General features: G+C 33.2%; 1 protein-coding gene across 1 annotated transcript; it reads right to left on the minus strand.

Moving 5' to 3' along the window:
* Positions 1-7,881: 7,881 nt before the first annotated feature.
* Positions 7,882-8,832, minus strand: LOC102888536 (olfactory receptor 2G6). Its single transcript, XM_006923378.1, has one exon. The coding sequence runs from the start codon at positions 8,830-8,832 to the stop codon at positions 7,882-7,884; it is 951 nt and encodes a 316-aa protein (XP_006923440.1).
* Positions 8,833-12,141: the final 3,309 nt, after the last annotated feature.

Here is a 12,141-nt window from a genome sequence, read left to right on the forward strand (position 1 = left end):
ATTAGCAAACTGAATGCAACAACATATTAAAAGGATTATACACCATGATGAAGTGGTATTTATAACAGGGATGCCAGGAGTAATTCAACATCCACAAAACAATTAATGTTATTCATCACATTGACAAAACCAAAGATAAAGATTATATGACTATTTCAATAGATGCAAAAGAACAAGATTAAATAAAATTCAACATCTACTTATGATAAAAACTCTCAACGAAGTGTGTATAAAAGAAACTTAGCTCAATATGAAAAAGGCTATATATGACATCCCACAGCTAACCACATACTTAATGGTGAAAAACTGATAACTTTTCCCATAAGATTAAGAATAAGACAATAATATCCATTCTAATCACTATTATGCAGTATAGTATTGGAAGTCATAGCCACAACAATAAAACAAGAAAAAGAAATAAAAGGCATCCAAATAGGAAAAAAACAAATAAAAGTTCACTATTTGCAATAACATGATACTCTACAGAGAAAATCTTAAAGAATCCACCAAAAACTAATAGAATTAATAAAATAATTCAGTAAAGTAGCAGGATACAAAATTAAATGACCAAAATACCAATGGCATTTTTCACAGAACTAGAACAAATCATTCTAAAATTTATATAGAACCACAAAAGACTCTGAATACCCAAAGCAATCTTGAGCAAGAAGTACAAAGTTGGAGGTATCGTATTTTCTGGTATTAGACTGTAATACAAGACTATAGTAATCAAAACAACATGGTACTAGCACAAAAATGGATGCATAGATCAACAAGGCAAAATGGTGATCCCAGAAATAAACCCAAACTTATATGGTCATTTAATATATGAAAAAGGAGGCAAGAAAATACAATGAAAAAAAGGATGGTCTCTTCAACAAGAGGTGTTGGGAATACTGGACAGACACATCCAAAAAAAAAAAAAAAAAGCTGGACCACTATCTTGCAATATACATAAAAATAAACTCAAAATGGATTAAAAACTTAAATATAAAACCAGAAACTGTAAAAATCCTAGAAGAAAACATAGGCAGTAAATTCTTTAATATTGCTCTTAGCAATATGTTTTTGGATATGTCTCCTTAGACATGGGAAACAAAAGAAAAAATAAACAAATGGGACTACATCAAACTAAAAAGTTTTTACACAGCAAAAAAAAAAAAAAAGCTATCAACAAAATGAAAAGGCAACCTACTGAATCGGAGAAGATATTTGTCAATGATACATTTAATAAGGGTTTATTAAGGAATTCATACAACAACACCAAAAGGACGAATAATCCAATTAAACAATGGGCAAAGGAAATGAGTAAACATTTCTCCAAAGAGAACATACAGATGGCCAATAGACATATGGAAAGATGCTCAACATCACTAATTCGGAAAATATAAATTAAAACCACAATGAGATAACACTTCATACCTGTCAGAATGGCTTTAGTGAATAAATCAATAAACAAGTCATTGGCAAGGATGTGGAGAAAAAAGAAGCTTTATGCCTTGTTGATTGGGTTGTCAATTGGTGCAGACACTATGGAAAACAGTTTGGAGGTTTCTCAAAAAAAATTAAAAATAGAACTACCTTATGACCTGGCAATTCCACTTCTGGGTGTCTATCTGAAGAAACTTAAAACACTAACTTGAAATGATATATGCACCCCTATGTTCACTGCAGTGCTATTTACTAAGAGCTAAGATATGGAAACAACCTACATGCTCAATAATAGACAATTGTATAAAGAAGTTATGGTACATATATACAATGGAATATTATTCAGCCATAAAAAATGAAATCTCACCATTTGCAACAACATAGATGGACATAGAGAATATTATGCTAAGTGAAATAAGTCAGACAAAAAATGATAAATATATAATTCACTGGTATGTGAAATCTTAAGAAAACAAAGTAAATAAACAAAGAAAACAGAAACAAACTCATAGATATAGAGAACAAACTAATGGTAACCAGATGTGAGGGGACTTAGTGGGGTGAGTGAAAAAAGTGCCTATGATTGAGAAGTATAAATTGCCAGTTTTAAAAATAATCACAGGGGTGTAAAGTACAGCACAGGGAATACAGTCAATAATATTGTAATAACTGTGTCTGGTGCCAGGTGTGCACTAGACTAATAAGGAGGATCACTTTGTAACTTATATAAATGTCTAACCACTATGCTGTATACCTGAAACTGATATAATATTTTATGTCAACTGTAACTGAAAAATAAATTTAAAAAAGGAAAGACGTATGCAAAAAAATGCTTTTATTTAGAATTCTTCCTCAATACCTAGTAATTCTTTTCCTTTTCTTTCTCTCTTGTCCCTTTAATTTTAAAAGTTTCTCTTTGATGTGTTTGATTTCCCTTAAATAAGTGGAATTTTTTGATGATTCTCTGTTTTATATCTAAGCAGCTATTTTCCTTTCTGAGCTGTGTCCTGAGATTCCCTGTGTCATATGGAGGCATGACGGTAGTTTACCCCTGGAGCACAATGGTGACTCATTTTCCTTTTTCACTTTTGGCTTGAGTTGCTTTTCTTGGAACATGTCAGAGATGGCACTCATCACCCCCAACTCCTCTATGAATCCCCTAAGTGAAACTATGTAATTCCTGTATCTGCGTTGATAAATTTTAAATTTCAGAGTGTTTCCCTTTCTACTACTTAACATTTGCATGAGGCTTTGTCCTGTGGGTTTCCTCAAATTTTCTACTTTGAAGTCTTATCCTATATGTTTTCTCTTTTTCTTGAACTCTTCAGTATTTTTGATGTATAGACAGTATTACTTTCTTGTTTTAAATTACTAAAAAACATTTCTGCCATTTGATGTTATTTGGAGAGGTGGTGGAGCTATTTATACATTACACCATTTTCATTGTGTGGTTTAAAAACAATTACAATGTTGAATGATTATATAGCTAAGCAAAACTGTCTTTTTACGTGTGTAAATTGATTTATGAGTTTCTGTTCTTGGCTTCCTAAAAAAACCTTATAAATATATAATACATATAGATGACAAATTTGAAACTATGCTCAATGTAGTTATTAATCAAAATTTTAAAATGTAAACACACTAAGTATCCAATTGTATGAATAATATTTTTTAAATTATTTTTTTTATTTTTTACTTATAGCTGGCATACGATATATATTAGTTTCAGGTGTACAATATAGTGATTAAACATTTATATAAGTTATTAAGTGATCACCCCAATAAATCTAGTACTCCTCTGACACCATGAATACTTATTGCAATATTATTAACTATATTTCTGATGCTATACTTTACTTCCCCATGACTGTTTTGTAACTACCAATTTGTACTTCTTAATCCCTTTCCCTATAACCCACCACCACATGCCCCTCTCATCTGGTAACCTTCAAAATCTTCTCTGTATCTATAGTTTGTTCTTGCTTTATTTATTTTGTCCTTCAGATTTCACATGTAAGTGAAATCATACAGCCTTTGTCTTTCTCTATCTGACTTACTCCACTCAGCATGATACCTGCTAGGTCTGTCCATGTTGTTGCAGATGGAAAGGTTTTATTCTTTTTTATGGTTGAGTAATATTCCATTGTATATATGTTCCATCTTTTCTTTCTCCATTCTTCCATCAGTGGACACTCAGGTTGCCTCCATATCTTAGCTACTGTAAATAATGCTGCAATGAACATGTAGGTTCATATGTCCCTTAAAAGTAATATTTTGGGTTCCTTCTCATAAATACCCAGAGGTGAGATCACTGGGTCCTTCCTTGTCTCTCGTTATAGCTTTTGTTTTCGTCTATTATGTCTGATATAAGTACTGCTATCCCCAATTTTTTTTCATTTTCATTTTTATGAAATATCTTTTTTCATCCCTTTAAGTCTGTGTGTCTTTTGATCTGAAGCGAATCTCTTGTAGGCAGCATATGCAAGGGTCTTCTTTTCTTATCTATTCAGCCACTCTATCTTTTGATTGAAGCATTACTTTTTCATTTGAAGTAATGATTGATAGATATGTAGTTATTGCCATTTTATTATTCATATTTTTGATGCATACTTTTTTCTTCTTAAAGAAGTCCCTCCATTTCCTGTAATACTGGCTTGGTGGTGATGAACTCCTTTACCTTTTTCTTGTATGGGAAGCTCTTTATCTGTTCTCGATTCTAAATGATAATAGTGCTGCTAGGTAGAGAAATCTTGATTGAAGGTCCTTGCTTTTCATTACTTTGAATATTTTGTGCCAATTCCTCCTGGCCTGCAAGGTTTCTGACAAGAAATCAGCTGACTATCTTATAGTAGCTCCCTTATATGGGAACTAACTGCTTTTCTCTTGCTGCTTTTAAGATTCTCTCTTTGTCTTTAACCTTTGACATTTTAATGATGATGTCTCTTGGTGTGGGCTTCTTTGAGTTCATCTTGTTTGGAGCTCTCTGAACTTCCTGGGGTTATATGTCTATTTCCTTCATTAGGTTAGGGAAGTTTTCTGACATTATTTCTTCAAATAGTTTTTTAAGTCCTTGCTCTTTCTCTCTCTCCTCCTTCTGATACCCCTATAAAATGAATGTTCATATACTTGATGTTTTACCAGAGGCCCCTTAAACTATCCTCATATTTTTGAATTCTTTTTTCTTGTTGCTGTTCTAACACTGTGTCCTTCACTACCCCATCCTCTATATTGCTGATTCGATCCTCTGCTTCATCTAAACTAGTATTGATTCCTTCTAAATTATTCTTCATCTCAGTTATTGTATTCTTCATTTCTGACTTTTTAAAATGTTTTCTATGTCCATTTTTATGTTTTCTATCTCTTTGTTAAAGTTTTCACTGAGATTATCTACACTTCCCCTGAGTTCATTGAGCATCCTTATAACCAGTGTTTTGAACTCTGCATCTGGTAGATTGCTTGTCTCCATTTTGGTGAGTTCTTTTTCTGGATCTTTGTTCTCTACTTTTATGTGGGATATGTTTCTTTGTCTCCCCATTTTGGTTGCCTTGTAAGAGTAATTTTTTTAATAAATTGTGCATATTCTTGGAGATTATTCAATTATAATAGAAAAGCTCACAGTAATATAAATTAAAAATAGTTTGGAATCATATATGTACTATGATTCCAAAAGCAATATAAACATATTGTCATAGAAAAACAGTATTAAGTACAGAAAAAGAGTAGTAAACTTTTTTCAATATGTTTCCTTTTTCATCTAAGACTAAGTTCTTTTATAGCTTGCTTTCGATATGTTTGCTGCTCCTCTTATTTTTACAGGGTTTTCTGTGGGGTGAATATGCTATTACAACTTTGTCACACACGAAGCATAGCATATTATATTTTTTATTTTATTGTATTTATACTTTTCTTCTTAATTATGTTAGCACTTAATTTGTTGTGTATGGTAAAAAAAATTTTATTGAAAAATTTTACATTTAAAGATTTTTAAATTTTGTCTTTGTATTGTTTTTATTACTATTTCCTTCCATATATTGTGTGCCTCCATTACTTCACACCTGGTTTTCTTTCCATTTTTAGCTCTTTGTTTTATTAAATGTAATATTTTGTGTTATAGAGACCATATTTTATTTAAATTGATTTAGATTCTGACATATGTATGTTTTTTTCCCTGTGTCATGTATTTCTGGGTATTAAGAAGTAATACTTTTATTTCCCTCCACCTTTATTGAAATATAATAGACAATTAGTTGCTTGTATTTACATTTCACACTTCAATGAGTTTTTTTTTCCAATTATAGTTGGCATACAATAATATACCAGTTTTAGCTGTATAGCATATTGATCAGAGATCTACATAACTCGCAAAGTGATCACCCCACTAAATCTAGTACCCCACTTCCCCCTTACATATTTGTTACAACATTATTAAACATAAAAAGTAATGCTTTTTAAGTGTGAGTTTTCCTGTAGAACTTTTTCTCTCTCTGGATATTATAAACAAAAGCTTGTATTCCTAAACATTATCCATTAGGTTCCCAACTTTCCCTTCCACTACTGAAGGCAAAATTCACATAAGAAAATTCTACCAATTTGTGCTTCTTAATCTCTTCCCCTTTCTTACCCATCCCCAATCCCATTTCCATCTGGCAACCATCAAATTGTTCTCTGTATAAGTTCGTTCTTGTTTTGTTTGTTTGTTTTGTTCTTTATATTCTGCTTATAAGTGAAATCATGTGGCATTTGTCTTTCTCTGAATTACTCAGTTCAGCACAATATCCTCTAGGTCCATTCACGTTGCTGTAAATGGCAAGATTTCATTCTTCTTTATGGCTGAGTAATATTCCATTGTACATATCTACTACCTCTTCTTTATCCATTCATCCAAAACAGTCATGAAGATGAAAAGTATAGCATAAAGAATATCATAAATAATATTGTAATAACTATGTACAGTGTCAGATGAGTACTAGACTTATTGGGGTGATCACTGTATGTTATACAAATGTCTAATCATCATGTTGTACACCTGAAACTAAAAGAACACTGTGTGTCAACTGTAATTAAAAAATAAAGTTATTTTAAAAAAGAAAATTCTAGAAGACAAATTCGACCAGGCTTTTAAGCCTCTTCCTTCTGTTAAATTAAATATTTATCATTTTAGTTATTATAAAGACCTCTAAGAGGTGTAAATTGGACAGGCATCCCTGATTCATTCAGAAAATTCTTATGCTTTTTTCCTTATGTGTGCAGCCATTTTGCCTTCAGTCTAGTCTTTAGCAGTAGACAGGTCCAAATTTTATCCTCAGCACTTGTAGACTGAAAACAACATTCTGGTACAAAGATGAATTTTATTGAGCCTCAGTTTATTTTTTATTTTTTGTCATCATAAGTCTAAATCACATGAATGCCCACATAGATCCTCTATGAATTTTACTTTTGTTTTTATTGATATTTCCATGCTTTTTTCCCCTGTGGGTGTCATTATGAAAGATGGAAGTAGCAGTAATATTGTAGATTAAATCAAGTTTTCTCTACTTGCACAGTTCTCTTAAAATACTTGAGATTGACAGATTGATAAAGTTTACTCCCTTTGGAGAGGGACAGACAAAGAAAATGATGCACATTCTGTCTTACTTTCACTCAACTTCTAAACACTTTAAAGGAAGGGGCGATTAAACTAAATAATACATGAAATGATCTGCTTAAAAAAAGCTTATTTTTTATACTTTAATAAAAATAATAAAGTCATAATTTAGACCACAATCATAATCAGTGTGTCACAGTTTTTAATTATATTTGTGTTTCTATAATATAAATGAATCAATATATTGAGACTTGTTCATTCTCCGCTTTAAACTGACATTGTAAGAAATTATTCATAGATTACTTCCATGTGTTAAATATATATATATATGTATGTATGTATGTATGTATGTATGTATGTGTATATATGTATGTATGTATGTATGTATGTATGTATGTGTATGTGTATGTATATATATATATATATATCGTGTGTGTGAAAATGCAGATAATAAGGCATGTTTTATCTTTTGTGGGAAAATATATCATGAAACAATTAATTTTGCCAAGAAGGTGAGATGGATGGTGTTTCAAGAAAGCTAGAGACTACAGAAAACAATTCAGTTGAGTTTTTAGAAATAAGGAGAGATTTACCAGTAGTACCAGTACTCCAGTGTAAAATAATTTGTGCATGAAAGTTGATGGTATGGTTGAGAAAGTACGAAGAGTTTTCTATAGATACAGCACAGAATCTTTGAATTCATAGAAGAATGTTTTAGAAGAATGAAACAGCATTGTGGCTTGAGTATGTTAGCTTTTTACAAGGTCTCTGTCTTTCACTGCTCCATATGGCATTGTATAAGAGAACAGTATTTAGACCAAATAGACCATGAGCTAAAAATCATCCACTAAAGTTATATCTATAGCTCACAACCTTTTTGAACCAATAGCATTTGCCATTACCAGTGTCTTCAAGGCCCCTTTTACATCTTTGTTTCTCAGGGTGTAGATAATGGGGTTTAAGAGTGGGGTGACTATCGTATAGAAAAGGGAGACAAACTTTCCCTGGTTTTTGGAGCTACTTTTAGCTGGCTGAAGGTACATAAATATGATGGTCCCATAGAAAATGATGACCACAACCAGGTGGGAGGAACAAGTCCCAAAGGCTTTCCAGCGTCCTGCTGCCGATTTGATCCTCAGGACGGCTTGGGTTATAAAGCCATAGGACACTAAAATGAGTGACATGGGGACAATTAGAAAGACCACACTTGCCACAAAGAGCTCTACCTCATTGAAAGTTGTGTCCACACAGGCCAGTTTGATGAGCACTGGAACCTCACAGAAAATGTGGTCTAATTTGTGATGACCACAAAGGGGAAGCTGCACAGTAAGGGAGCACTGAATTAAGGAGGTGACGAGACCACTGAGCCATGCTATGCTGGCCAGGGATACACAGAGGTGAGGGTGCATAATGGTTGTGTAGTACAGAGGCTGGCAGACAGCAGCATAGCGGTCATAAGCCATGACTGCCAGAAGAATGCACTCGGAGGAACCCAATCCCATGGCCACATAGAGCTGGGCCACACACCCACCATAGCTCATGGTCTTGTCTTTCTTATTCATGGTAACCAGCAACTGTGGCGCAACACTGGTGGTGAAGCAGATGTCCACGCAAGAGAGATTGCTGAGGAAAAAGTACATCGGAGTGTGGAGTTTGGGGTCCAGACAAGACACCAAAATGATGGCAGTGTTACCCAGAAGGTTCAAGATGTAGAAGAGCAAAATTATGACAAAAAGGACCCTCTCTAGCTGGGGCTGATCTGAAAATCCCAGGAGAAGAAATCCCTCTTCAGATGTGTTGTTGCTGCTTTCCTCCATTGCTGTAGATGTCAATTCATAGCAGGATTAATATTCTGGAGGATGAAGGTGACGAAGCAAACATTGGTAAGCTGTGATTGTTTCCAATATGATTTTATAACGTTCAGCCATGTTTAAAGACTGAAAGCACTTTCCTCGATATACTTCATTTGACATGAAATGCCTCTCCTTCTGTTTCTTTGAAGCAGATTTTACTCTTTCTAATGGGAACAACTCAAACACTATCACAATGCCCTCTCGTTTCTGTCTACAATCCAAGAGGCCATCATCTGTCTCTCACTTTTTCCTTGCAGAGATTTCTTTCAATTGAGTGATGTTTATTTGTGTGACTATTCTACCAACTTTGGTTTGATCCTCCTAGAAGAATCTGCCACCATGTATTTTAAAAGTGTACAATGGCCAACAGATATGGAGGTGGAATTAGGAAAAAGAAAACTTAGGTGTGTGTGTGTAGAGAATATAGTTCAGATATTGGTAGTGACGGTGCATCTCAGGTATAGCGAGGAGTCTGAAGTGATGTGGCAGAGAAGGAGACTGATGAAGAGATGGACTTGAGCACTTCTGACCAAGAGGAGATGAGACGCAAGTTAGCATCAACCCAATGTCCATTCATGATCCTGGACACTGGTATTAGCTTCATGCAGTGTTTGAGCTGCTGACATCTTTAACTAAATGTCCAGACAGCAATCTCACACACACATTATCTCATAGTGTCTCCTTCACTTCCCACCATCTTCTCTTCACTTATCTCCTTTTGAATTATTTTCCATATTGTAGTAATCAGGAATGAGTTAGAGAAGTGGTTTACCTTGGTTCTCTTTGGTAGATATTACCCTTTGGAACAAAGGCTTCACATATTTCCCTTTTAAAACCCAAATTCTAAAATATTAACTTTTGAAATAGTTTAATGCTGCTTATAGTCACCTAATCATTATTATTTTGTTTGAAAAGTTAATTTAAACATTTTAAATTTTAGTATATCATATTTGAACTTTAAAAACATATAAATTTAAAAATAGCATTTGCTTATATTTTCATCCAAATATGATCACTATTAATTTCTTAGTATACTAGGAGAAAGAGCTTAGTGATGCTAAACGAACTTTCATCCCCTCATTCTTTACTTAATCATCTCTATTTTAACAACAACTTACATGTTTATATTTATATTTACAATAGGTATAACTGTTAAATCAGTAGTCATCAAATTATACTGTAATGATTTCTTAAAATAAATGTGTCTATTTATTCACCTTTATACCTTACTCTAAACTGTGCATACTTACTTACTATATACATTAAATCTTGGGGATTTTTTTGGTTTATACTATATAAAAAGCTAAAAAAAAAACAGAAAAATTATCTTATTTTCAAAGATTGTATACATATCAACGTGTAATAATAGTGTTACTTAACAATTGTTTTATTATTTGTCAAAAAATTAGTCGTGGTTTATTACTATAATTGATAATATTACACAAAGTTGCATGCATTTTCCTATACTGTGATTTATTTATTTTAAAGATTCCCAGAAATAGAATTATTGCCAAAATATATGAAATTAATATAGTTTGTAAATCTTACAAAGTGTGATAAATGCTTTTTTCCTGGAGAGTTTGAAAGCTCTCCATGTCAACTAATTATGAATAAATTTTATTATTTTTAGCCTTTACTGTAATTTTTGAATAATATTGTTCCAATACTTATTTTAAAGATGAAGTTATTTATTATTTGTAATTACCAAATTTTGTTTTACTTATTCATATTTTCTCCATTATTAAATTGATATATTTGCATACTAAAATAATATACTTATGCAGCAAAGCAACTGACTTCCTCTTTTTATGCAAATATTTTATTTCAAGATATTATCAAATACCTGACCAATATTAGAAAATTATAAAAGTGATATTGCAAAATGCCAAACCACAATAAGATGCAGAAAAAAAATGAAATGTATGTGTATATTATTTCATATGTATAATTGTGTGCAAATATAAAATCACATCAGAATCCAGTCAAAATAAATGAGAAAAATAAGTAAAACAGAAGACTTACACACACTCAACCATACCTGGTCAATGCACATCAAGGGCAAAACATTTGGCACACATTTTCATGCAAAGGGGCATGCCATGACACATACAGTGAATCTGCCCTAACTTTGGCACTTCAAAAAGAAAAAAAAGAAAAACAGATGTTTTGATTGTATCTATCTTCATTAATGGAGATGAAGATAATAAAATATTAAACTTGTATAGGTCATATTTGTACAATTGTGATTGATTCATTTATAGCATACTATTGAAAATTATATACATATGTTACATTATTATTTAAAATATGTGTACATGAAATATTCATGGGACACTGCATTATTAAGGCAATACATGCATATCTGAGTTCAGAAGCTGTGGAATTTAAGACTGTCTTTCCTTAAGGCAAGGTAGAAACAAAATAGTATAAAATCCCTCTGAGATCATAGAATCATAAAAAACAGAATTTTTTTGAACCAGAATAGTGTACAGAAAAAGGAAGAAATTCTTTGGTCCTAAAATCACTTTGTTCCTGCCCTAAAGCATTAATTGTTAGTTTTGCTAATAAAAGATAGTAGATAAAAAGAATTTTCAGGCTAAGTGATAGAAGTACATGCTAAGCAATTATGTACTGAGAAATATTATATAAATTATATAAATATGTGTGTGTACCTGCCAATGTGCCCTCATCACCTCCCCCATTTCCCTGTCCCAGTAATCCTCATCTACCAGCAGCTCCAAGCAATACTCAGCTTCCCTGGAATCATGGGGTACTTCCCAGGAGGCTCACTTATTTCAAGTATCATGGAGAACACTGGGGAATTGGAAAGGCAATACTACCTAGGGTCAGCCTGAAACAAACAAACAAACAAAAAGTGAGATGAGGTTTACCAACCAGTGTACAGATCTTGGTGATAGCATCATGTCCCTGTTGGTAAACCCTGCCTGCCCAGCAAGCATCTTCATTCATCTGTGGAGCCACACTGCAGTCCCGTGTGGTCAGTAGGCACAATCAGCAGATCTGCTAACTATGGTCCCTAGTCAGTGGTCCAGTCCACCCATGCAGCTAAGCCTGTGACCCTATGTGAGGGCAGAGCAGAGACAGCAACCCTAGTCAAACACATATCCCAGCCTGTACCCTGATCCAAATGTGGGGCATAGCCTGAGACTCTATACCACCTGGAACCTCAGGCAGTGACCCCATCCAACCAAGCACAGCCAGTGAGCCTCTTAATTATAGATTCCAGCCTGAAACCCTGTTCAAATGCAGAGT

Source organism: Pteropus alecto, unplaced genomic scaffold (assembly GCF_000325575.1).
Source record: "Pteropus alecto unplaced genomic scaffold, ASM32557v1 scaffold78, whole genome shotgun sequence".
NCBI lineage: Eukaryota > Metazoa > Chordata > Mammalia > Chiroptera > Pteropodidae > Pteropus > Pteropus alecto.

Coding starts and splice junctions, on each gene's coding strand:
- LOC102888536 (XM_006923378.1), bottom strand. CDS start 8,832: ATGGAGGAAAGCAGCAACAACACATCTGAAGAGGGATTTCTTCTCCTG.